This window comes from Salminus brasiliensis, chromosome 3 (assembly GCF_030463535.1).
Source record: "Salminus brasiliensis chromosome 3, fSalBra1.hap2, whole genome shotgun sequence".
NCBI lineage: Eukaryota > Metazoa > Chordata > Actinopteri > Characiformes > Bryconidae > Salminus > Salminus brasiliensis.
Window position 1 is genome coordinate 13324193 of NC_132880.1, and position 26699 is coordinate 13350891.

At 38.0% G+C, this 26699-nt stretch overlaps 1 protein-coding gene and 1 pseudogene across 3 annotated transcripts in view; one reads left to right on the plus strand and one right to left on the minus strand.

Annotated features, from left to right (window-relative positions):
- cgnb (cingulin b) overlaps positions 1-19016 on the plus strand; it is a 35123-nt gene extending 16107 nt beyond the window's left edge. The window contains exons 5-22 of one of the 3 annotated variants that reach the window (XM_072675561.1): positions 3853-3977; positions 4288-4420; positions 4935-5147; positions 6035-6162; positions 8068-8094; positions 9422-9518; positions 10251-10460; positions 10737-10832; positions 11453-11698; positions 13315-13485; positions 14189-14350; positions 15172-15261; positions 15396-15479; positions 15623-15741; positions 15929-16037; positions 16144-16307; positions 16424-16452; positions 18095-19016. In XM_072675561.1, coding sequence (XP_072531662.1) covers positions 3853-3977; positions 4288-4420; positions 4935-5147; positions 6035-6162; positions 8068-8094; positions 9422-9518; positions 10251-10460; positions 10737-10832; positions 11453-11698; positions 13315-13485; positions 14189-14350; positions 15172-15261; positions 15396-15479; positions 15623-15741; positions 15929-16037; positions 16144-16307; positions 16424-16452; positions 18095-18141 — 2250 coding nt within the window. In that variant the 3' untranslated portion in view covers positions 18142-19016. The remainder of the gene's footprint in view (positions 1-3852; positions 3978-4287; positions 4421-4934; positions 5148-6034; positions 6163-8067; positions 8095-9421; positions 9519-10250; positions 10461-10736; positions 10833-11452; positions 11699-13314; positions 13486-14188; positions 14351-15171; positions 15262-15395; positions 15480-15622; positions 15742-15928; positions 16038-16143; positions 16308-16423; positions 16453-18094) is intronic. The other 2 variants (XM_072675559.1, XM_072675560.1) reach the window with 2 other exon arrangements.
- Positions 19017-22230: 3214 nt separating this feature from the next.
- On the minus strand, positions 22231-26404 carry LOC140551049 (interferon-induced very large GTPase 1-like; annotated as a pseudogene).
- Between the last annotated feature and the right edge of the window lie 295 nt (positions 26405-26699).

Genomic DNA, 26699 nt, shown 5'->3' on the forward strand with positions numbered 1-26699 from the left:
TCTTAAGGATCTACAGAAACATTCCAAAAAGTTGGCCAGAAATGCTATACCCAGACAAGGACAGGAGTACTCCTCAAATAAATGTTTTATAAAATCATACTCCTATCAAGTCTAAGTCTATAACGATGCCATACAGCCATCGACTCTTCTTTAATTTGTGCACTTGTCAGCATCTATGGTGGGAGGAATGCTGAAGATTGTATTGCACAGGGTTTCCACACACCAGTAAGAAGACTTATGAGATCTTAATAGTTTTGGAAACCTTTTTAAGTGTCTTGTGTTTTACTGTTAGAGCTTCTAAGGTTATGCCTGAAGTCCAGGTTAAAAAGTCACTGTGTATAATAAACTAAACTGACTGTAGCCCAGTATATGTTCATTGTTGTACAGGTGAAAAGGTATTATTTTTCTTTCATTGCGGTGTTTAAAGGCTGTGCAGCAACCTTCTTACAAGTTTCTTTTTCAGTCAGTGGTGTAGTGTTTTTAGCTTTTGCCTATATTGTATTCTCTTAGTAGTGACAGTTTGGGGCCAGTCATTTTATCACTGGAACACTAAGCTGAAAGCAGGTGACATTACCTTATTATATAACGACAGTTTTGCCGTATCCTAACTCATTTTCATTTCCATTCTTTGTCCTTATTATTCCATATTTCTCATTTCTCCCAAAATTTTAAAGAGAGAATTTAGGTTTAAATTTGTCTATGTTGTGTTATAATGGATTGGTAATCGGAGCAAAGCCCAGTATCTTGCTAGAAGACAGATGCAGAGTGGTTAAGTGAGGCTGCTATGGCAACAGAACATGCATCTTATATAAAGTTGCCCCTACCAGATGTCCACACTGAAATCCTAGAGCTAGATAATATCCTAATAGGGGAAGGTATTAGAGCCTGACCAATATGGACATTATGTGAACAGTACCAACTGTACAGCTTTAACCTTCCTCTAGTGTTAACTTTCTGTTACTCTTTCTAATGTTAACGTGTCGGTTTTGACCCGTGTCTTAAATCACCCTTCAGATACCCTAAAAACTATTATTTATCCTACAATTTGTTTCTTGCCACTTAGTTACCTTGTTAGGCTTCCTCATCCATGAAATGATTGGTTTAAATATTTTTTGTTGTGGCCCTCTGTGCCTTTCTTTTGAGAGAATACCCCTCATCTTCAATATAAAAATATAGTCAAATGAACCTCAAGAGAATAATATAAATAAAAAAAGGTTGTTATAGTACCTGACTATTACTGAAGGGCATTAGAACACATTTCCTTAATATATATATATTTTATTTAAATTGAACTTTAATACAAATACAGAATGAAAAGCACCAGTAACAAACAATAAATAACTAGTATTAAATAATAACAAATAATAATGATAATAATAATAATATGTAGATTTTCAATGTCAAACAAACAACAGCCAATCAAGCAATTCAAACCCTCCAAAACCAAGTCCAGTTTTATAAATAATCTGTGTGCAAGAACATGCATGTGTACTTGTGCAATATTAGATGCATGTGTGGCAAAAAGTGTCACTTTTTGTGTGAGATATTTTTTGCAGGTGAAGCACAATGCATTTGTCTTTCTGTCCTTATTGCTAGGGCAGACCTGATACCTCTTTCTTTTAGAATCAGATGGTCTCACTGGGGTTGTGGCTGTGGCTGTGGTTGATGTTGAGGCAGGGCTGGTTGAGGAGGATGCTGGTGCTGATGCTCTTCATGTTGCTGTGGGTGTGGATGGAGTGCTTGGTGAGCTCTGCAGCTGTCTGACAAAGGCTGCAGCGGCTTCCTAGCTCCTCAGGAAACATCCTTGCATCGCTTGTTTTTTTGTTTGAGTTCCACCCTCGGTGAATTTGGTTCCACAACACAAATGCATTGTATGCAGATACATCGAGGATGTTGTAAAATACAACCAATGGCCATCTCCTGGTCATTCGCTGGCAAGTGTAGGTGGCAGTCAGCTTGTCCAGGTTGTCCACTCCTCCTTTGTTTTTGTGGTAGTCCAGGATAACTATGGGCTTTTTGTCACTTCCTGATGACATAGCTGCATCTTTGTGAAGAGTGGACATCAGAATCATCGTTTTTTTGGACAGTATGAAACCGCAGTGGTGCTGTCTGTAAAAACAAACTTTGAGGAAAGTGGAGCCCTGTCCTTCACCTGCAACATTTCAGGGGGCAGCTCAGGTTTATTCTTTTTTTTTACAGTGCCCACCATGGTGAGTTCTTGTCCAAGGTCATAGCTGGTAAAAGAATTGTGCAACATTATACGTGTATATACGTTCGCCAATCAATTTGAATAAAACAGACATTAAGACATTAGGTAGTGTAAGTGTTATTGGTTCAAAATTCATTTGCTAGTAGTTTTATTTGACCAGTGCTTGACTGACTGACATTTTTTTTTCAGTTATCAAATTTCTTTAGCTCAGATTAACAGCACAAATGCGTGAGGTCTTAAATTCATGGTTAACGTGAGGTTGGAAGAACTTCCCAGAATTTTGTTGGTTTCTGGCAATTGCCCTGTTCTATAACATTCACTAATGCGTAGTGCCTGTCATTGAAATGAGTCATTTCCAGAGCTAACTGTAGCAGCATCATCTTATTTACTTGTTTGTGAATTTTATGTTTTTCTTTTGTTAATGTTTTTTGGTGTGGATTTTCCTGTTACAAAATAAAACAAGTTGTTTACTATTATTTTAGTCAGAGCTTAGTATATATACATTTATGTTAACTTGTCTAATAGTAACTGTAATGTCCATTGTCTCAAATTATTGGATTATTTCATAAGATCAAACTGAAAAAGATTTCAACTTCTTATTTATACACATTAATACTTTGTTTGGGGCACCTTTACCACAAATCACTGCATCAGTGCAGCATCACATGGAGGCAGTCAGCTTGTGACAGATGTTGCTGAAACCCAGGTTGCTTTGATAGTGGCTTTCAGCTCGTCTGTATAGCTGGGCCGGGTGTTTCTCATCTTCCTCTTGGCAATACTCCATAGATTCTCTATGGGGTTCCGGTCAGGAGAGTTAGCTGCCCAATCAAACACAGTAAAATTAGGTTAGCGAACTGTGGCACTCTGGGCAGGTGGTAGGACCTGCTGAAAAAGAAAGTCTAAATCTCAGATGAAAGTGCTATGAAATTTCCTGGTAGACTTTAGGCTGCTTTGACACATGACTTGATAAAACACAGTGGACCAACACCTGCAGATAACATGGCAGCCCAAACCATCACAGATTGCTGAAATGTCACACAGGACTTCAGATACCCAGGATTCTGTGCCTCTCCACTCTTCACCCAAACTGTAGGACCTTGATTTTCAAATGAAATATAAAATGTACTTTAATCTAGAAAGAGGACTTTGGCCCACTGAGGAACAGTCCAGTTAATTTCTCCTTAACCCAGGTTGCAGTTGTAGCTCCTTTCCTGGAGACATCCATGTAATGACACCAGCCTCACTACAACCAATCCTTGAAGTTCTCGAATTAACTTTTCCTAACAATCCTCTCAAACTCCAAATATTTTTTTTTTTAAATAAGATACTGTATTTATGATTTCCTATGAGCCATGAGCCATACTAATACAAAAGTAAAACAACGGAAAGCTTGAAATATTTCTTATATATGTAAAGAATATAAAATATGACTGGATACCTTAATTTGGACTGGATACATTTAAATCATGAACAAAATTTGGTGGCTGCTGTTGTCTATGATTTGTGTTTTTGGCCAAACAAATTAGTTATCACTTGTAGAATAAATATTGCATGATTTCATTTCCTACTGCAGTTGATGGATGACCGTCTCAAAAATGCATTTACAAAGGTAATACAAATATAAATGTATGAATGTGTTCCAGAGTCCCCAGGCTGCCTCAGCAGCCAATAATGTGAGGACTGCACCAGAGGAGACTGAGAAGAAGGACAGGCAGCTACAGCAGCAACTAGAGCACACCAAGAGAGAACTGCAGCATGCCCAGGACCAGTAAGACACAAATGTGTCTGTGTATATTTAAAAGAAAAACTATGTTACAAAAAATCACAATTTTAACAAACCTTTCTTTGTTCTCATTTTGTAAATGATTGTCAGTAGAAAAACACACAAACAGAAAATGTATTGCATACTCAAAATTTTCTCTACAAAATACAAATGAGGATCTATTTTCATTGTTTCATGTAGGCGTTTCTTTAGTTTATACGCCGTATTGCTTTAATGCAATTATTATTTTGCAATGTAATGCTTAGTAATTAGTATTTTAACCATTATGTGTACTGATTTACATTGCTGTGCTCAGATTGGTTGAGCTGCGCATGGAGAAGGAAGGAGTGGAGTCTCGCTTACATCAGCAGGAGGATCAGCTGGCTCAGCTTCAGGAGGAGCTGAGAAGAGTATCTGAGAACACGACTCAAACAGACTCACTACACACGGTATACATGCGTGCTATACAGCTCCTCACAAATTATGTAAAGTCTATGAAGTTCCATAACAGTGCAGTTTTACATTTTTAGAAAAGTATTGACATTTTTTGCAACTGTAGTGTGGTGTGTATTAGGGCTGCATGGCTTAGAATCAATATATATATATATATATATATATATATATATATATATATATATACACATACATTAGGGCAGCACAATATATCTATATATATAGATATATATATATAGATAGATAGATAGATAGATAGATATATATAGAGAGAGAGAGAGAGAGAGAGATTGCAGCATTTGATTTCATGGCATGTTTGATCTAATTTGTCTTATTGCACATCCTGTTATGTGACTATTGCACATGCACACATTGTGATGACGATGCTATACCGATATATTGTGCTGCCCTAATGTGTATACACAATAAACTAAACACAATAACTGATATTTACGCTAACTAAACAGAATACAGTTTACCCTCTCACACACCTCTTTAATATAACTGCAGGACTTGATGACAATACAGGCAGAGCTTGCCGAGGCAGTGATGTTGCGGCACAAACAGGATGAGACTCTGCGCATGAGAGAGAGGGAGTTAACTGCCCTGAAGGGGGCGCTGAAGGATGAGGTGGCCTCCCATGATAGAGAGATGGAGGCTCTGAGGGAGCAATATAGCCAAGACATGGAGGCGCTTCAACAGAGCATGGAACATGTTTCACAGGTACACACAGACACACACACCATCGCAAATGGGCCTGATAGTGAAGGGCAGTCATGGCAGGCCTCCTGGCAGCCTGAGACTGAGAGATTGGCTGATTGCAGTATGTTCTGGCTTGTCTGGGCAGAGAGCCATCTGCCATATTCTTCTGCAAACCTTGAGTGCAAATCTGTAGAAGACAGCTTACAGTACCTAATTGCTGACAGGGTGAGGAAACGATCTTCTTGGGGTGTCATCTTTTTGGGACGCCCACTTTGCGGCCTGTCTCTGACATCCCTCATTCAGCAATGGCCGAGAAGATTTGGCAAATTTTTAATGGCCGTAACTTTCATACCCAGCTCTACTGCTCATCCCACAAATGCATGTTCCTTACATTTGTGGCACCATTTAAAATTAACAGGCATTCCAATAAGCACTGTTACATCAAAGAGATAATCTACCAAACACAAATTGTCTTTTTGTACTAAGGTAAATAAGATTAACCAACACTACCAGTTATCCAGCATTAGCATGAAAAAATGTGTTCCGAGAGCTCATCAGTGCTAAAAACGACCAGATATCGTCCTCTTAAAAGTTTATTTAGATACAGAACACAAAAGGTTGCTTTCATTTTAGCATAATAACAGCACTGTAATTGTATCTGGTCAGTGGTGGTCATATGGTAGCCCCTTTTGACATCCAATTGATGTGTGGTGTGGAGTGGGGTTGACAAGCTTTAGCAACAGATGGGCTGCAGCCAGTAATTGGAAACCAGCAAAGTGAATGTCAACCTGGTTGAAAGGCCTGGTTGATTCTAAGCCTGTTCTTATAATGAAAGTCTGTAGGTGTATTACTTAATATTGCATAAGTAGGTACAAGACATTTGAAAAAGCTGTTTTTGCTCCGTTTAGTCACAGCAGGAGATAGAAGAGGAGCGACAAAAGGTGAATACTTCTATTCTGGCCCTGGAAGAGGAACTGGACGGCTACAGGGAGCAGGGTGATCACTGGAAGGAGCAGATGTCTTCAGTCAAACAAGAGTGAGCCCCAGTGTTACCAAGCATTTTTACATTGAATACAAGGTTTTTTTTTCATGGTTATAATGGTGTATTTCAATCCTAATGAAATACTAGGCATATTTCAACATTCAGATTTCATTTGACCACATGAAAAGGCAGGTGTAAACACACCAAGGTCGCATTATAATCGGATTGCAGTTGGATCACTCAAACCACATTTGGAGGTGGTCAGATGCATCTCGACTACCTTTAACGCAAGTGTTAACGGAATCTTTCTCGCTTAAATACGTTAAGCTAGTTAAACGCTTATGTTAGGATTCCTCATTAGTAACTAAATACAAAGCAATGTAAACTGGATGAGTTGTTCCTAAGTTATAATTTGTGGTGAGGAGTTTAGTAGGTTATCCCGAGTACTTATTACTGCTATGAATACTTGCAGCATTATCACAGATGATCGATCACAGAATGCACCCATTTTGCGATTCAAATAGTCCTTTGCATTTGTCGATGGAACCATTAAGGAAAGGCTGTGGTGCTGATGACTGCAGAAATCGCTGCAGCTGTAGCCTTTTCCTTCATGGATGCAGACGATTCATTGCAAACCTTTTAATGTGTTTGGTAGGAGCAGGCAAGAAAATACTGTTTCCTCAGAAAATATAGTGTTGTCTGTGTTGAAGTAAAACCTGAATTGATGTACCTGTTGATGTACTTTTTTATATGGAAAAGTGAAATCACATTTTATTTGCTTACAATGGGGACACATTTTAGTGGAAAGTGTATATGAAATCCAGCAGACATATGCCACAATGCTGTCTAGATATGAAATACATGGTGTAAACACTTGTATAGAAACTAGTGAACCAATTTATCTCTTGAGTTTCGCCTCCAGCTATAATCCATGAAAATAGGGCAGCCCTTGTATGGATTTATTTATTTTTTTTTCTGTATAGTACATTTATTGTCCCAATAGAAGGGCGTTTTGCTGCTGTCTGAGCAGTGCATTTATGTAAGGCCAAGGTACAACCTGATGTTTATCAAAGGTGTTACAGATCTTTTCACTTAGGATGTTATCATATGTAAACATACTTCGAGGTGGGGCTCTAATGCATTACTCACTACAATGCAATTCTCCTAAAAGGTCCAGTCCAAGGTCCACCTGATTTTCCAGGCAGAAAAGCCCATTCTACTGGGCTGATTCTGAGCTGTTGCTTCTTAAATTTTTTCAGTGTACTCATTCTCTTTAAAGGTGCCAAACAATAGCTTTTAGTTGGAGGATGAGCTGAGTCCTGTTTACTCCAAGTAAACATTTCACAGTAATTGTCACATTTCGTGATGCAACTCCTGGCGAGTTGTTGTTGCTTAGTGTGAAGCTTAAAATACAGACTGACTGTATTGTAGATAATATCAGCTACATGCTATTCAAAATGTTTGATTATATTTCATATTAATGTTAAAATTTCCTGTTAGAATTTGTATTTTATTATTTTACCCTTTTCTACCTTTATTGCTATATTATTTTTTCTTCATATATATATATATATATATATATATATATATATATATATATATATATATATGTGTGTTTGTGTGTGTGTGTGTGTGTGTAGGACATGCTAGTTTAGTGTAAATACTTTAAATGATGTCAAGCTGGATTAGGCTCAAATATGAGAGCTAAATAACTATCTATTTTTAATTGAGTTGCAATCTAACATTTGTATAAAGAACAAATGGAAAATGCCTAATCAGCTAAAAGGAACTTAATAAGCTCTCTGTTTTATATCGGTCAGAATTGTGTCCATATTGTTGCACTCTCTGTACTTTAACACCACTCGTGATGTGTTCTTGTTTTCATGTGCTCATAATTTGTCCATTTGTTGGTTAGTCCCTTTCTAATGCATGACTTCACTTCTGGTTTCTGTTTGCCAGGCGAGGGCAGCACAGCGCATTTCAAAAGTGAGAGAGATCTGTGGATGTACTAAAGGGATCAGCGTAAAGAAGCAACACAGAGCACTTTTCTCCTTTTTTTACCTTTTAGTTTGTAATAATGCTGTAGAATCTGGGTAATAGACCAGCTTCTCGTTCTAAACCACCAGTAACTAATTAATAATGAGATTAAAATTGTGGTATTTGAAAATAGAAAATGCTGTGTATTGCTTCTTCAACAAAACTAGTAATACAACCCTAGTTTGGTCCAATGTGTTTCATTTGGTTGAACTTGGACTTGGTTAAAGGTTGTGTTCTTAGTTTTGCTTGTGAGTTTCATTATAAAATATAATAAATCTCACCCTTCTTCCTACAGTACCTATTACTGCCGCCCTGCTGTTTAGTACTGAATGTTAAAGTGAATTATTCAGTTAAAATCATAATGAATTTCTAGATTTTAATTTCCTGATCATGTAATGGATTAAAAACTTCCAATCATTTGATAACTGATTATTACTAACTATATAAATCATATTTGATTCAAGTGGGACTTTTGCCAACCTGGTTGGTTAATTATAAAACTAAATAACAAATACTGATTCTGAACTCTCTGATTTTGCCATCATTTAGGCTGTATAAATTTAGGCACTTGTTTAACTTTTATTTCCCTAAAATATGGACCAGTTGTTGGTAATCTACAGACTACTATGCTATTAAATGTTTCTTCCATGGGAGCTCTAGAGGGGTGCACCTGTCTTTGCAAGAGGCCACTGGATGGATCCCCAGTGATACTGCAGGCTACTGTGTCGGGTGTCCCAGAGAGCATAATTGGCCTTACTCTCTCTGGGTGGGTAGGCTGGACCTCCCTTTCCCTCCACCACCTATAACCAGATGATTTAACAGATCTGGCAGTTGGTGTTCTTTTCCATGCAAGTCCAGCTGTCCAATGATGTTGCTTTAGCAGCAGTCCAAAATTATAAGGTTGCTGGCTTTGTGTGAATATATACTACTTAAAGGTAGTATATGCTAGCTTTCAGGCTCCCAGCACTGGACACATCATTTGATTGGGGAAGTCCTAAGTAATGAGTAGAAATTGAAAATGACTAAAACTTTTATTTCTGAGAAGTACTTGTGAAATGATAAAATTCAGTTAAACATGTGCTAAATTTTATGTGGCCTAATAAACTCCAAATTACTAAGCATTATTTGCCCCTATGATTTTAGTGTGTGGTTTACACAGTAGCTTGTGTGTTTGTGGTTTTATAGGTTTGTGTTGCGTATTGTGTGAGTGAATTTAGATATGATAACGTAGAGTGTTGTAATATTTCCTAAAATTCTAAAATATCTGATTGTCTAGGCTGCTGCAGGCTCAGCAGGAAAAGAAAGAGCTGGAGGAGAAACTGTTCAGCATGAAGAATGCGTTGTGTGAAACCGATTCAAAGTCTTTAACTCAGGTAACACATCTGGACACATATATATTAAATATACTAAGCAATATATGTGTTTATTAGTATAATAGTAATTTTAATAGTAATTCTATGTGCTATTAAACCTTTGTGGTCTCAGTTCTTTGTGGCATAGGCTTTCACAAGATTCCTTTGTGATTCTGGTCCATGTTGACATGTCCATGTTGGCATCACACAGTTCCTGCAGATTTTTTCGGGAGCACTTTCATGAGAACAAATTACTTGTTCTACTGCATATCATAGGTCTATAAGATTCTGACCTGGTGACTGGGAAAGGCACTGATGAACATGAAACCAGTTTTGGCATGAAACCAAAAAAACACTTTTGGTTTGTGACATGATTCATTATCATACTGGATGTAGGTATTAGACAATTCTAGAATATATTTGTGTGCAAACGTTCAAATACAAAGCACCCATAGGGCTTGTATATAAATACCCAGTAATAACTTTGGAAAGTTGTTGTTGTTGTACTACCACCTCCAATATCACTATGATATTATTTGGATTAGTTAGCTTTTGCCCTGGGATAATACTCTGGACTACTTGAGCAGTAAGGTATGCCTGCAATTTCCACCAGTCATAGTTTTTGTTGTGAAGATCAGCTCTGCTATCCACTCTCCTTGTGCAGTATAAATGAAGAGACGCATACAGATTGCATATTCCACCTTTGATTTACAAAGTTATCTGACTTAAATATGTATTTTGTATTATGGTTAGGAGTTGCAGCGTTGCCAAAATGATTTAGAGCAGGCACGTTCAAAACTTAAGGAACAGAATAAGGAGCTGGTGAAGATGGAGGAGGAGCTCAAATCAGTGATGGAGACCAGTGAAAACAAAGAACAGCAGCTGAAGGCTGAGATTGAAAAACTGAAGGATCAGTCAAAGAAGGACAAAGAGGAACTTGCCAAAGGGCTTGAGAAAACACAAGTTAGTAGTTATAGTGATTATTATTGGTGATTACTGTTTTGTTTGGGGGAGTTGCTCAAGATTATTCACTCCTGCTCCTGGAGGATTACAGTTCAACACAGTTTAGTGATTTCACTGCTCACACACCTTTTCTGAACAGAATATAACTTTTAACGGATGAGTTGAACCAGGTGTGTTTGAGCAGGTAAATTGCCAAACCGTGCTGGACACCGGCCCTTCAAGGATCAGAGTTGAACACTTAGGTTCTCACTTATCCTTTTCTCTTCCTTTTCACAGTCACCAGTCTTGTCTCAGGATACTGCTACTACCAAAGAAAATTCCCTTGAGCTTCAAGAGGCCAACACTCGCCTTAGAGAAAGACTGGCTCGCATGGTAAAACGTGTATAGTAAAAGACACTGCCATAATAAAGACAAACCAATTACGCAAACTAAACTGAAAAGGCTATATATGGGAGCCCTTCTAATGAATGAATTCTGCTACTTTATGTACCCATTGCTAACAGAGATGCGCAAATGCACACTATTGCCAATAAATTAGGACTCACTGGAGTAGATAGACATGAACTTGTTGGCACCATGCCTTATGCCAGGCATGGGTTAGAGGAGTTTAAAGCCTCCAGCATTGAGCTGTGGAGCTGTGTTCTCTGGAATGATGTTGGTGCGACATCCAGGACGTTTGGATGAGTTGGGCAATGGGGATCAGGTGGGATGGTGATCATCCAGCACCCTGACATTTTATGTGTCCTTTCAAAGTTCATATTGGCTATATTAGCTGAAATAGTTTTTACTGAATACATATGTATAGGGCATAATTTTTCCAAATTAATAATAATAAATGTTTGTTGTTCATGGCACTTTTAGGTCATCTGAAGTGAAGCACTTCAATTTCTATATTTTAATGTTATTATTTTTTTAAATATCAGATGTTTTAGTTTCAAATAGGGAAAGTAATAGTGTGCTATCTCTTAACTTCAGTGCTTTCTGTTGTACAGTCACGGCTGCACTCCAGTGTCCTAGATGGTGGTGGTTCAGAAGCTCTTGAAGAGGAGAACCGGAGCCTGCGAACACAGTTGGAAGAAGCTCGGCGTGGGTTGTCCCGGCTGGGGCAGGAAAAAGAGGAACTCAGTCGACGGCTGGAGGAGAGAGAGAAGGAGAGGGAGTCCCTGCGACGGGGGAAGTCTGACTTGGAGGAGCAGAAAAGATTGCTTGACCGATCGCTGGAGAAGATGAATAAAGAGGTGTGTGTGTGTCTTTTTAAACCTGTAAGTCCAGATGACCTCAAAGTTAAAGTAAACTTGTAAATATGTATTTTCAATGTATAACCTAATGTGAATATGAATCATTTTAATAATAAGATATTTTAATGGATGATTATGTGTCAGGGCTGCACAAAATAAATGTTTAAATGTTTATCCCTTTCTTAGCATTAACTATGTAGCAGAAGGCAGCAATATAGAAAGATCTAATCATTTACTAAATTGTTTACGATTTGCAATGAAACATACTTTTGTTTGTTTTTTTCTGGAATTTTGAGATATATGAGAAAAGACTTGGTTAAAATGGAACAGTATCATTTTTTCATATGTCATATCAAAGGTTTGCCAGTGTGTTTTTAAAGTGTTGTAATGTGTATCACAATATCTAGACATGCTTCATGTCTAATGTGTGCTTCTTTAGTTTACAACGATCACCTTTCTTATGTTGGTTAATTCAGCCCCCACATCTCACAATCCACTCAAAAAACATCCAGATCTTCAGATCTGCAGATATATGGATGTAGTTTAGAACATGGTAGGACTTATTTTAGTCTACAAGAACAAAAATAAACTTCTCTGCGATAATGAGTTAAAATATATACATACATTTTTACAGAATATGTGATCTTTAAAAGCACATATACACATAAAGAAATGCGTCAGCTTTAATGCTGTACCTACCTGTGCCTTGCCAGACATACCTGTGACTTCTCATGACAGGAACCTGATGTACTTTTGGCAAGTGCTAGGTGCTTCCAACCATGGTGGAGTGTTTCTGCTGTTAGGTGTGGGAGCTATTAATGTCAGCGCTTGAACAAAGCCATCCACCACCTCTTTTTGAACTTCTGCCAGTGTGGACCAATACTGCTGCAAGAGTGATGAAGGGCGAGAGTGCTATCTACCCATCCAGAGAGAGCATAACTAGTTGCTTTCTCTCAGATTCCAGCCAGTGATGGTAAAACGACATGGCTCGAAATCAAACTACAGGCCGTAGTGCCAGTGCATTAAACTGCTGAGCCATGGCATGGACATTTAAAAAAAAAAACCCAATTTAAAATAAACGTTTATACTTACTGTATATTTAACGTTGTTAAAGCAATGTGCCATGTTCCCTTTTTTTTTTTTTTTTGTTAATTACAGAAATCGGGGGGCGTTAAATGGCAGTTAGACTGCAGAAATCAGTGTTTCTTAGACATGTAAGCTGCGTAAAAGTGAACACATTGGACAGCAAAGTGAGAGGATGGACAGCGACCACAACTGTACATCTTAGCTAATGCTCTTACATTTATAACTCTTCACCTGTGTGAACAAAACACGATACTTCTTTGCTGACATTTTGACATAGCATGCACCTTTCATTCTCATTTCAACTTGTTCAAATAGTTTTTGATAGATTGTTGAAGCAAGTAAATTACGATTTCAAACAGATTTAACACAATGAGTAGGGTGGCTGTCTTAAGTATAGTCTTTGTTAGCAATGTTAGCCTAACATCTCCTGTTGTAAACTGAAGAAGCAAATGTCCTGGGGAAGCTAAGTGAATTTTTTAGCAAACTACTAAGATTTTATTACAGCAGTCCTATTATGCTTCATCTCTCAGATGGAGATGATGATGGGGGACTCCCGCCAGTCGGTTCAGGTGCTGCAGTCTCAGCTGGATGAGTTTCGAGATCGTTCTCGTAGAGAACTGCAGGACACTCAGAGAATCAGCAAGGACAGACTGGCAGAACTACAGAGGTCACAGAACAACCTCAAAGCAGCACAGGAAGAGGTGAGGGAGTCAAAGCCATTTGTTTTTATCACCTATTGTTTACATTTAACTGATTAACATTTTCCAAAAATATATAAAAATAATAATAAGCAATATTTCTTCTGAAATTAAGGGTATTAACTGGGACTTCTATAGGGATGTTACATTTACTTTATTAACATCCTTTAATGGATAGGGACAGGTTTATGCTAGATTTATGCTAGATATTGGATATTAGTTGGGGTTAGTCATTTATGCTGGATAGCAGTTAGCACTCTAAGTTAACCCTAATTAGATAAACTGGGTTAAATATTTTTGTATGTGTAGTGTACTCGATATTCAGTAAAATGGTCTAAACACTTGCTATAATGTACTGTTTTACACATAGCTGTAACTACCAACAGAGCTTTATCTGTGGGTCCAACAGTATTTTATTCCTTTCTCAATTACATTTAATCCTCTATCTACATGCTCCTGCTCATTGGCACTGTAGCTTTAGACTGGCTTGCAACCAGGATAAATTGTTGATGCAGTCAACATGTATTACCTATTAAGACTGCTTATGAACAGACAACATTATTGCCATTTACAACTAATCCAGGTACCTATCATTTTGATGTGTTGCATATTTGCCTTGCATTAAACACCAGAAATAAGAACTGCCCCCCCCCCAATTATTGTGTGCAAAACAGGCTAACAAGCTTGGTTTGTTTGTGTATACAAGGTGTCTCGTCTAAAGAAAGATCTTCTGGTGTCGTCTGAAGAGAGGGATAGTGCTCAGCTGGATAAGGAGTTACTGAGTAGTCGTCTTAAGCACCTAGAGAGTGAGCTGGACACAGAGAGGACCTCCCAGACAGACCGCAGCAGAGAGATACGGCTCCTAGAGGTATGTATATGTAAAAGTGTTCTAATTATGGAGTGCCAGTTTCTGAGTTGGCAGTCAAAAGTTGTATGACTGAATTTCATTGAGGTATAGTTAGTTTATAATAAAACAGATTTTAGACCTGGCCATTAATTTATTATGGATTTATTATTACATATCTGTGATTGATCAATTGTTTTAATAATCTGATAATCTTAGCTATCCGTCCATGAGCTGAATCTCACATGCACACAAGCCATTCTACCAAAGAAAGGTTAAAGAAGAATAAAAATATCAAAGTTCTGAGCGTAATCAATTAAAAATGTTGTGGAGGGACCTGAAGCTGCAGTTCATGGGAGGAAACCAACCAACGTAGAGTTAAAGCTGTTTTTGTGGAGAGAAATGGGCTAAAATTCCTCCAAGCCAATGTGCAGGATTAATGCAACAGTAACCTGAAATGTTAAGTTGCAGTTATTGCTGCACAAGGGGTTCATACCAGATAGTGAAAGCAAAGGTTCACAATTTTTTGTCACTTAGATATGCAATATAATTTTCTTCAGTAAATAAATGTTCACATACTTAGTGTTTCCTTAGGGTGGCTGAAAGCATGAATTATAGATCCCGACTGTAGGAGAAGCCCAGAAGCAAGAATTACCAATTCTCACATAATGCTGCTTTGTGTCAGAACAGAACCTTTCCAAGGCTGATTTTAACATTGAGATGCAGTCATAACTACACAGAAACATAGCTCAATGGCATATGTTCAAGGTAGTGATTGAAGTGTGTACATACAAGTACAAGTGTGTGTGTGTGTGTGTGTGTGTGTGTGTGTGTGTGTGTGTTAGGATAAAGTGAAGACTTTGGAGATTGAGCTGGATGAGGAAAAAACTGGAACAGAATTATTAAATGACCGAATCACACGCAGCCGAGAACAGGTACAAGGATGCACACATAGTGCTCAGTAAATTGTGACTTACCTTAAATCACATTTACTTTTTTGTGTATTTCAAATGTCGTTGCTTACAGTTTGTGTGCTTAAAGGGTGTTACCCATTTGTTTTCCTTTTTAGATGGATCAGCTCCGCTCTGAGCTGATGCAGGAGCGCTCAGCCAGACATGATCTTGAAATGGACAAGAGTTCACTGGAAAGACAGGTAAACAAAGGGACACTACTATGCAGTTCAGTTTTAGGATATGGTGTTTTTGGGAGACATGGCCTGTGAAATAGATGGACTTTGTAGATCTGCACCTTTTCATATATTTTTATATATCCTCTACATTTCTGTCTCTTTCCTAGATAAAAGAGCTCAAGTCTCGCATAGCTGATGCGGAAGGCCTATCTCGACCATCTGCTGGAGTGGCACTACTGGAAAGCAAAATTCAGGAGCTGGAGGACCGGGTGCGCAGTGAAGAAAGGTATGTTTAACATTCTTCTTTGTGCGCCTGTGTGTGTACAGCCTTATCTACAAGTTTTGTCACCACTGGTCAAATTACATTTTGTTGATTTTAAGTGATAATTAGTGATCAAATCCTTTACATGAATTATTTTGTTATAAGACTGTGGGTGTGTATGAATATTAAATATGTAATATTAATGAATTAGGGAGAAGACCAGCATCCTAGCGGCCCAGAGGAGAATGGAAAGAAAGCTGAAGGATGTCAACGCCACACTAGACCAGGAAAGAAACCAACATGCTGAACAGAGAGACCAGGTATACACACAAGTTTAGTACTCTCAACATTAAAATGCCTGTGTGTAGGTGGCATTCATGTAAATGTGAGTATAATATGAATAAGTTTGTGTCTGGTTCTCTCTAGCTCTCCTTGCGTGTAAAGGCCCTGAAGAGGCAGGTGGATGAGAGTGAGGGAGAGGTGGAGAGGTTGGAAGGTGTGAGGCGGAAGGTTCTGAGGGAGCTGGAGGAGCAGCAGGAGCTGAAGGAGGCACTGCAGGCCAAAGTCAGCACGCTGGAAAACGAACTGAAGTCTGTACAGTTTTTGCAGTACCTCTGACCTTTTTTATTTATTTGTTTATTTACAAAGTTTGCTGCTGGCTCAAATAAAGCTGCTCAAATGAACTGTTTTGTTCCACTCGAAAAAGGTCCTTTGAAGAATGCTTTGTTTTGAAAGGTATTGAACACTGAAAAGTTTTTTGATGACTAGCATGAGCTTTTTGAGTTTGCTAAGCAATTAATTGATTACACTGATGCTGCACTTTAATGTGATTTGTGATGTGTGTTTTTTTTTCCTCATTACTCTTTCAGTTACATTCACCCTTGAATTAGGGATGTGCATTCTGACTAATTCTGATATTCGAGTATCCATATAAGAAAATTTCTTCCACAGGGTTGGAAAAAACAAGAACAGGAAAAATTTTTTACAAACTTTGGACAAAATAGTCTGGCTGTAGGCTTACTTTTTTAGGATAATAGTACTAGTTTTAGGACCCACAAATTTGAAAATTTCTTCAGGTTTTTGTGTCTGATGAGTAACAGACTCTGCCCTTATACAGATAATTGATTCATTGGATGCTGATGAGGACTAAACATCTTTTGCATGAGGTGTTTTCCCCTCAGTGGATGATGTGCCAACATGTTAGTTAGTCAGTGAAATATATAGTTTCATTCAGTCCTGAATGGCTCCTAAGCATAGTGGTCCTGTATAAATATACAGGCAAGACACCTTGAGGAAGTTTGATTTGTAAGCATGTGTTTGACATGCAGGCTCTGCATCGGTCATACAATGTTTTTTTTGTTTTTTATACAAACTAATTTGCTTGTCTGCAGTGCTAAAATTTGGATTACAGCCATAATGCAGCTCACTGATCAGTAAAATTAATAAACAAGTATATTTTCACTCATATCTGAATATCCTTCTCTCCACCACATTGGCCACACGGCAGTAAATAAACCCTTTCCCCGCTGGTAGTCACCTGTATTTCAAGGAATTTGGGTAAGAGGCCACTCCTGCAGCTCTCACTGAAGGATGCAGTAGAGCTTAGTACACCTGACCACCTCATGGGCCTTGCAATGTCCCTGCAAATGTGGACTGCAAGTGTGAATATCATCTAGCTGCGCAATGGCTGCCTTCTAAGTCGCTTCATAGCATGTCTTTGACAACATGCTCACATTTAGATGCTCGGGGTTAGTAGTATTAACTTATAATAGAACACACTTAATATGACTTACTCACAAACATGGACAAAAACAGTCCTAGTCCTCTAATAAACATACATTTTGTCTTTCATAGAATGGTTAGTTTGTGCTTGTGTATTGTGTCCTTGTGATGGACATAATGTAATGATTACTTGAATAGTGATTTCAGTCCTCAATTAATGTTGTGTACTCGAGTACCCATGCACATCCCTACTCTGTCTGTTTCATGCGTTTGTTGAGTGTTTGTGGTTTGATTTTGTTTTACAAATGATTACTGACGAGTAATCTTAAAGAAACATTTATGTGTGATGAATGGATGCTAATGTCCATTTAACCTCAGCCAAAAACCATGTTTGGTGTCTAAAATTAAAATGAGCTTTTTTAGTTTTGCCCTGGAGCTGTGAATTTAAGATGTCTGAAAAGCAATGGAAGTACTGGGGCAAGCTGGCTTTTATTACATTAGTCTTGTAGCGCCACCGGAAAACCTCAGACACCAGACCTGTCTTGACTGAGCGACTATGTTGAATCATCCCTTTACCTTGGTAGATTCTGATTTCTTCGAGCTAGATGCATAAGTCATTCTGTATCCTTTGTTTTTTTTTTGTTTTGTTTTTTAGGAGGAAGGGTCAGCAGACGCGGCGTCCAGCTCTGGGGTCCACTTTGAGCTCAGAGGATGAGGATGGATACTTTGACTCCAGCAGCATCGCATCCATCCTGACAGAATCTCAGCTACAGACTACCAACTGTTAAGGTTAAAGAATCAGAGAGGGAGTAAATTGGTTAGGGAAACGACAGAGGCAAAAATGAAAAGTAGTTACTTTTAACTCAAATAGAGTTGAGTAGTGTAGCTTCACAGGGATAGGTTTCTTTTTGATTCCTTGTAAGCTGTGGTTCAATTTTGCTACACTTAATATGTCAAAAGATTAATCAAATGGAGGAAACACCTGGCACGGTACACTATGATTCATAAAAATCAAGTTCTTTTTTTCTGTAAATCTGTAACAGTACATTTTTCACTTTTAGCCTGATGAAACAAAAACTAACAGTTCAGCACAGTACTATGACAGGCTGAATGCCTTAATTTTTTAAGGGAAACCTAGAAACACCTAGTGTGAAGAAACATTGAAAAGAAGAAGAAATGATGATGTGACCTTGATGGACTTTGAGAACTGTAAAACATTTGGTTATAAAGAAACTTAGTTTAAACTGATTTGAGTTAACTCTTTGGACTTATATGAAGACTTTTAAATGTCTAGTGTCCAAACAGTTCTTCTGTTGTGACTAGTTCTGTTGTGTTTGGCTTGAAAGACACTAAACTAGTGTTGTTATACATGGCCTATTTTGTGTTCATTCTTGTGAAGCTTTTGCTTTGTGATGTTTATTATTCCCACATTTTGTGTTTGTGTGGATGTTTTGTTTTTTTGTTTTTGTTTTTATCATTTAAACTAATGTAAATGGAAGATCAGCTTTGATGACAAGAGGAATAATCCTGTGATTCTTTAAGTTAAGTAAACAATAAAAAGTTGTTTCTTCCCAAAATATTATTCTTGGCTGTATATGAAAGAAACATTAATCATGTATATATTGATATATTGATTGAGTGCCTAAATATGAATTTCTTTTAAATATAAATGATTTAATTCCTTATACAATGCTCATTAGATGTCACATGTATGTTATTTTGTCTTTTATACTCTTCCTGAAAAGAAAATAGTTATCCTAATATGACTATAGCCATGGACACAAATGCCTGAAACTAAAATAACTCCATAGTCAAACTCAGAGTAACAGAAAAGGATGCTTGTATATTGGATGAGATGCACATTATATATACAGTATATACAGGTATATACAGAATTGCTGGCTACTGATATTTGATGGTTACTGTACTGTAGTTTTACATTTTTAATTGGGGTTTGCAATTTGATATTTCTTGCTCATTATATACAGTTGGAAATTGGACATTTCATGGTAATTTAAGCATTTCTCTTAATGCAAGCCAGCTACTAAATTTTTTTAAATATTGTTTTAATTTAAAGTTTTTTTAAAAAACATTTTTTAAACAACAAACGATTCAGTTTGCTGATGAGCATGGAAAATACTAAACATGTTTTGGGTTATTAAAGGGTGTCCTTTTAACATTAAGTATTTAAAAGTGGAGGACCCTATGTATACAGCCTAGAATTGCAGCCTACGAGTGTTTTTGAGGACACAACTGCTGTGTCCTTCCCAGTCTTTGGCTACCTACAGTTCTCTGCACACATACATTGCGAAGGGGGGAAAAAACAGCATCACAATAATAGTGGAAACCTAAAAACGTTTTTATATTTACAAATACAAAAGTGTACAAGTTTTGCACCACAACTGCTAGAGACAAGATCTGTCTGTTATCCACTTTATTCCGCCGCACCCATTTTTTTTAAAGATTGTTTCTTCCGCCTCTGTGTTAGAATTTACATTCATTTTGGATCAAATGATTTATAGATGTATTGTTTTCAAAGTAAGTGCAGTCTAAAATAAGCAATGACTAAAGACACTGATCATAAAGTATCTAGTTGTGCTAACCCAACATTCCAACAGGCTATTTAATTCTGTTTAGAGCATAGTTATTTAGCTTTCTAACACAACACTGAAAGATTTGAGCGCTGTAGGGCAGCATATCCAAAGAAGACTTCTCTTCTATTTTGCAGGATTTTCAGAATCAGAATACCCATTACACCATGTCCAAAATGATCCAGGTGCTCTTACTGTCTTTAAGGTACCTTAAGGTGTGCCACACAAACCCGAGATCACTATGCTCTCTACTAAATGAATCTAGAGGGGTATAAAGCCCATCCAGCATTGGGCTATGGAGCTGTAGAACAGCATTCTCTGTTAGTGATTGAGCTCCATGATAGCTCACCTTTGGGGTGAGCTAGAGAGATGCAGAACTCATCATCCAACATCAGTACCTGACTTCTATATTGTTTTTGTGGTTGAATGCAATCCAATTCTTACAACAATATTCCAACAGCTGGTGTAAATGCATATTGCCCTATATATGCAACACATTTGATCACTATTTAAAGATATGGGGAACTGTTTGGCACTGGACATGGGCACAGAGTCTTCTCTGAGGTGAAAGTGAGCCTTTTCACGTCTTGCCTAGGACGAGGGATGAGCATACTACTCTTGGCATGTTGACTGTTGAGACTGCCAGGGTTAGGTTACGCAGGAAACTTTGGAGAGGGCTAACTGAGGCAAGTGATATGACATCACAGGAGTGCATTATGTAATGCAGTATTCTCCAAGTCAGCCACAGGGACTTAACATAGTGCACATTCCACGGCACAAATCCAAGGACCCAACCTGCTTTGTGTCAACAGGCCAGGCTGGTTTTGGACAATTCCTTGGCACAATTGGAGCTTGTAATTGCCAATTTATCATTGCATGAATGCCATGGCCTGGCTCATTCTGCCCCAGGAAAAAAAACAAAAAAAAAAAACCCAAAAAACATTGGTTTAAAGAAATCACTGAAATCACAATATTGCCATGGCAACCATGTCCATGATGAGTGTATGTAAAGTTCCAACCACAACTGAATCTATGTTTACAGTGCTCTAAAGTGGGGACTACATCCTAAAAATAGGGGGAAATGTGCTGTAAATATTTACAATAATAGCATGGGAACATTTGTTTAAACATTATTAGGATGTCAGAAAAGATCACAAGTGGAGCCGTACAACAATAATGCCCTTACCATTTTAGACATGCTGAGATTGTCTAATATTAGCTGGCCTACATTTCTAGCAAAGGGGGAATTTGTGATCATAAGATATTTCCCAATATTATTGACCTTTAATTGCCAATAAACAAGATTCATTTGGCTAGCCAGGTGTCTGTTAAAAAATAAACAACCAAAATGTTGTTGCTGTTGTTGCTGTTGCTGCATTTATTATTTGCACAGTCAGCATTTCTATGTATACATGATGCAACAGATTTCTCTTTTCTTGCTTTGACATAGTTATATTTACATCGAAACAAATATGTTCTTTATTTGTTTCTTAGTGTTTCATTACATCCAATAATTGTTCAATCATTAATTCACTGTTGCGAATGTATGCCTGGCAAAGAATGAGAGGGTCTTTTGATGAATTAAAATCTTACAAGTTACAATCAAATACATAAGGAAGTTGAGTTTGCCTAAAATTTCATCATGAATGTATCTTCCAAGCTTCTTTTTCCCTGCTGTAAAGTAATGTTGGACCAGTGTTCTGGGATATTTGCTGGATGAGCATCGTAGTTATTTGCAAGCATTTTGTTGTATTTGGAAAAGATGCATATCCAGAAGTCAGAGGCTTCAATGCTTGTGTCAGGCTGAATCCCTTCAGTCTGCATAAATTCGCCTGTAGTCACTGTACGGATGCCACTGGTTTCCTGTCTTTACAACGAAATGTTTTTCCACTGGCCACAGGAGAGAAGCACATGTCGGGTACCAGTTTTCCATTGGATATCCAGGTATAGGTTCCAAGGCCTTGAGGTCGATTTTTCCTCCAGCTTCACAGGGCGCTCTGCAGAATGGACATCTCTTCCCACAACCAAACACCCTGCGGAAGAGCTCTTGTTGGGACATCGTCATTGGCATTCTGCCCAATTTCACCCTAACACTTTTATCCCGTTGTATCCCGTTGATTTAAGGCACTCTCATAGCACTAATCACAAAACCTTCTTTGGATGTTTCCACTAGATGCAGATGACTGTAATCTCTCTCAAATTATGGCTTAATTTTTTCTTCAAGGGTTTCCACTTCTGTTCTTATCTTCTCAGCAGCATCATATTTTAAATCCCTCAGCAAGTCATCAATGTTAACCGAGTTGGCTGATTTCAGCCACACAGTTCAATTTCCATGTGTGGAACTCCGTACAGAGTTTCGAGTATGCTTCAGCAACAAGGCTGTTGCGAAAACGGAAGATGAAATTCTCATATTTGACAGCTTTCCATAAACTTGTTGCCCATTTTTCAAATTCCATGAAATCAGGAGCAAGACCTTTTGCTTCTTTGAAGTGTTTCAGTATACCCTGTTTAATTTTATATACCCTGTCATTGCTGCCATTGGAGGAGTCCCTAGCCACTGGCTAGGTATGTACCTGTTATTCTTGTCAGGCTCAAAAATGTCAGAGAATGTCTTGTTGTGTCCTTTGTTCTCCATTTTTGCTGCAGCTTGCGTCATCTCATTTAGGTGCTTAAGGAAAAGGTTTGGGTTTTTTTGATGTCCTGTCATGGGCATTGACATCGGATACATTTTGATGCACAAAATGACAACATGGTCTCTTGCCAACTTGCAAAAACACATGCACAACAATCTGTAGGGTATCTTTCATTTCTGTAGCATGTTCGGAGCTGTTGGCCAATTTTGCCAGTGCAGGTGATTTCAGCCTCTTTGTGCCAATGATCAAGATGAGGTCAGATCTTAATTCCACCTTAAATGCTTCTACCTATATGAGAAGTATGAAATCACCTCTTGTACATCTTCCACTGCTAACTGCAAACTGAGCTCCAAACATGGTGTTAAGGAGGGTCAACTTTCCAGTGCTTTGGACATCCAAAACTGTGACCACCCAAATTCTGCTATTAGGCTTTGTCAAGTGGTTCAGCTCTGTAAGTACACCTCCCACCCATTTCAATGGAATGTTGGATGCATCTCCATCCACAAGTTCAAGTTGAAACCCATCCAGCATCAACTGAGCACACATCTTTGGCAGTTTTTTAAGATCGTTTTGGTGAGGGGATGATTGTAAAGCTGACCTATCTCCCTAAAGAAATGGTCAATTCCTAAGGAGCAGCTACCAATCAGATTTTCTAGTTCTGCAACCCATTGTTCATGCTTTGTGGGGAAACGCCTTCTTGTAAGTCTTCTCAAGTTGTGACAAATGCTTTCTTGTCAATTTGTCCAAGTTGATCTTCATCCACTTCAGGAAAAACGTCTCTCTACCTGGAAGACGCACAAGCTGGTTTTTGTTTTTTTGTTGGTCCTTTGTCTGATGTTTTACAGAGGAAGGAGAACTAGGTCTCTAAGGAGGAGATATCCCCGCGAAGATTAGCTCCTAACGGCTCCTTTAAGATGTCATTTTTATTCCTGATGGGGAGATACCAGCTAATTTCTACGAGACCATTTAAAATCTTCCTCTGGATATGTCCATTGACCATTTCCTTGTGACCAAATGTGTCATGATGCTGCTGATTAATGCTAAGAAGTTTATTGAGAAAGCTAGACTTGGATAAGCTACTTTTTTGAAAGGAAAGAATCTGAGCAAAGGAACAGAGCTGTGATTAAATCTAGTGGGTTCTTCTTGCTGTCATGTTGACCAACATTATTTTTCTAAGAAAATACCATGGTAGGGATTTTAGGTTTTGAGCAGCTTGGTCCTCTGCCATCTCTTTGTTTATTTCTAACACAGAATTTAGGATCCATTTCTGCCCCAAGACGAAACATGGAATACAGCAGGTACTGAGGTAGTAGGTATAGGATACATAAATAAGTAAATACGATACAGACCGGTTAAAATGCTATTGGTAGTTGGGGGTGGGAGTGGGAGGGTTTAGTTCAGTCTCTGTTGTTTAAAGGTCTGACGGCTTGTGGGACAAAGCTATTGCAGAACTGTGCAGCGACTGCACAGATGATGTGTTCATAACCCCAAACATTACTTTTACTTTTATGATCCCGGAAACGTATTTGGTGATGGCAGTAAGAAGTACAAAGGGTTTTATAGTGTGAGGCGTGCATGCATGCCCAAAGAAGACGAACAGTCACTACTAGAGTCCTCTTTTTGTTCAGTTTGTGTCTGAAATCACTGTATTTGTAATCTTTGAGTATATTGTACTGTGATTGGCTACTGGCAGTATTAATGCCATTCCTTTAAGCAAACCTTTTAATACGATGAGTTAATCATTTGATACCAAATTTGATAACATTGATGTTGAGCTGGACCAGGCCTGCTTTTAAGCTTTTTTTATGTTAGCTGTGCTGAGTGCATAGAACAATTCTAGCTTTTGTGTGGAAACCGTTCTTTGTGTTTTTAATGTTTGTAAGTCATTTAAAACATGTATTAATCATCATGTCTTGCAACAATTTAGTATCAATTTTATTTTAATTTTTAATTTATTTTGTTTTTTAAATCAAATGTGAAAAACATGGATCTTTCCACTGTTTTAATTTAGATAAATTAAGAACCACTGTTATTGTCATGAAAATACTATTAGTACACACATTAAAAAAAAACAAAAAACAAGGTGCACAACCCTGTTATCGATATCCCGGCGCTCTAACCGCTGAGCCACCACTGCCCCCATTAAAGGAATTTGAATATTTTGTTAGGGAAAAAAATTACATTTCATTTAAAAAATTATGTGAACTTGTCATTGTAAATCTTAATTTATGTCTCTGACAAAATTTGGAATTCTGCTTTTAAAATGAGAAGATTCTGAAAATTAGGATAAGCAGATGAATTTCAGGAACCTAATAATTCACATTATTTTGAGGTTTCGTGTATTGTGGTAGATATCACCAGTAGCCCTTTCCCTGTTCAAACACTTCTGATTCAAGTCATCTGTTAAATACCAGGTACTACAGATGTGTTACAGCAGGAAACTCACAAATCTCATAATATCTGCATTTGAAATGTATTTATTTGTTTTAATTTAAAGTCTTTATTACTTACAGGGATGTTCAGCCAATATAAAGAGGCATTCTTCCTCCAGCTTCAAACACATGAGTGGAACCAAATATGGACAATGTAAGATATTAATACCGTAGAGGGTGTCAAGAAAAACAATTTTATTTTTTAAAAAGAAGCATCTGTTCCAGTAAACTTCTAAAACTAGAAAGAGGCAGAGCCTAAAACTTTAATGTTTCTTATGCAAGTTTTTCGGAGAATTATTAGGCAAGTTGTATTTGAGAGGATTCTTTTTATTATTGAACAACAACTATGTTCTCAATCAACCTAAAAGACTCATAAATATCAAAGCTTAATATTTTTGGAAGTTGGAGTGGGGTTTTTTTTAGATTTAGATCTTAGGAGGATATCTGTTTGTGCAGGTAACTATTACTGTGCAGAATTTTTAGGCAACTTAATAAAAAACAAATATATACCCATCTCACTTGTTTTTCACCAGGTAAACCAATAGAATAACACAAAATTTAGAAATAAACATTTTGGACATTCAAAAACAAAACCAAAAACAAATCAGTGACCAATATAGCCACCTTTCTTTATGATGACACTCAAAAGCTTTCCATCCATAGATTCTGTCAGTTGCTTGATCTGTTTATGATCAACATTGCGTGCAGCAGACACCACAGCCTCCCAGACACTGTTCAGAGAGGTGTCCTGTTTTCCCTCCCTGTAGATCTCACATTTCATGAGGGACCACAGGTTCTCTATGGGGTTCAGATCAGGTGAACAAGGGGGCCATGTCATCATTTTTTCTTCTTTTAGACCCTTACTGGCCAGCCACGCTGTGGAGTATTTGGATGCATGTGATGGAGCATTGTCCTGCATGAAAATCATGTTTTTCTTGAAAAATACAGACTTCTTTCTGTACCACTGCTTGAAGAAGGTGTCTTCCAGAAACTGGCAGTAGGTCTGGGAGTTGAGCTTCACTCCATCCTCAACCCGAAAAGGTCTCACAAGTTCATCTTTGATGATACCAGCCCATACCAGTACCCCACCTCCACCTTGCTGGCGTCTGAGTCGGAGTGGAGCTCTCTGCCCTTTACTGATCCAGCCTCGGGCCCATCCATCTGGCCCATCAAGAGTCACTTGCATTTCATCAGTCCATAAAACCTTAGAAAAATCAGTCTTAAGATATTTCTTGGCCCAGTCTTGACGCTTTATCTTATGTTTCTTGTTCAAAGGTGGTCGTTTTTCAGCCTTCCTTACCTTGGCCATGTTCCTGAGTATTGCACACCTTGTGCTTTTTGATACTCCAGTAACGTTGCAGCTCTGAAATATGGCAAAACTGGTGGCAAATGGCATCTTGGCAGCTTCATGCTTGATTTTCCTCAATTCATGGGCAGTTATTTTGCGCCTTTTTTTTCCCCAACGCGTTTCTTGCGACCCTTTTGGCTATTTGCCATGAAACGCTTGATTGTTCAGTGATCATGCTTCAAAAGTTTGGCAATTTCAAGACTGCTGCATCCCTCTGCAAGACGTCTCACAATTTTTGACTTTTCAGAGTCCGTCA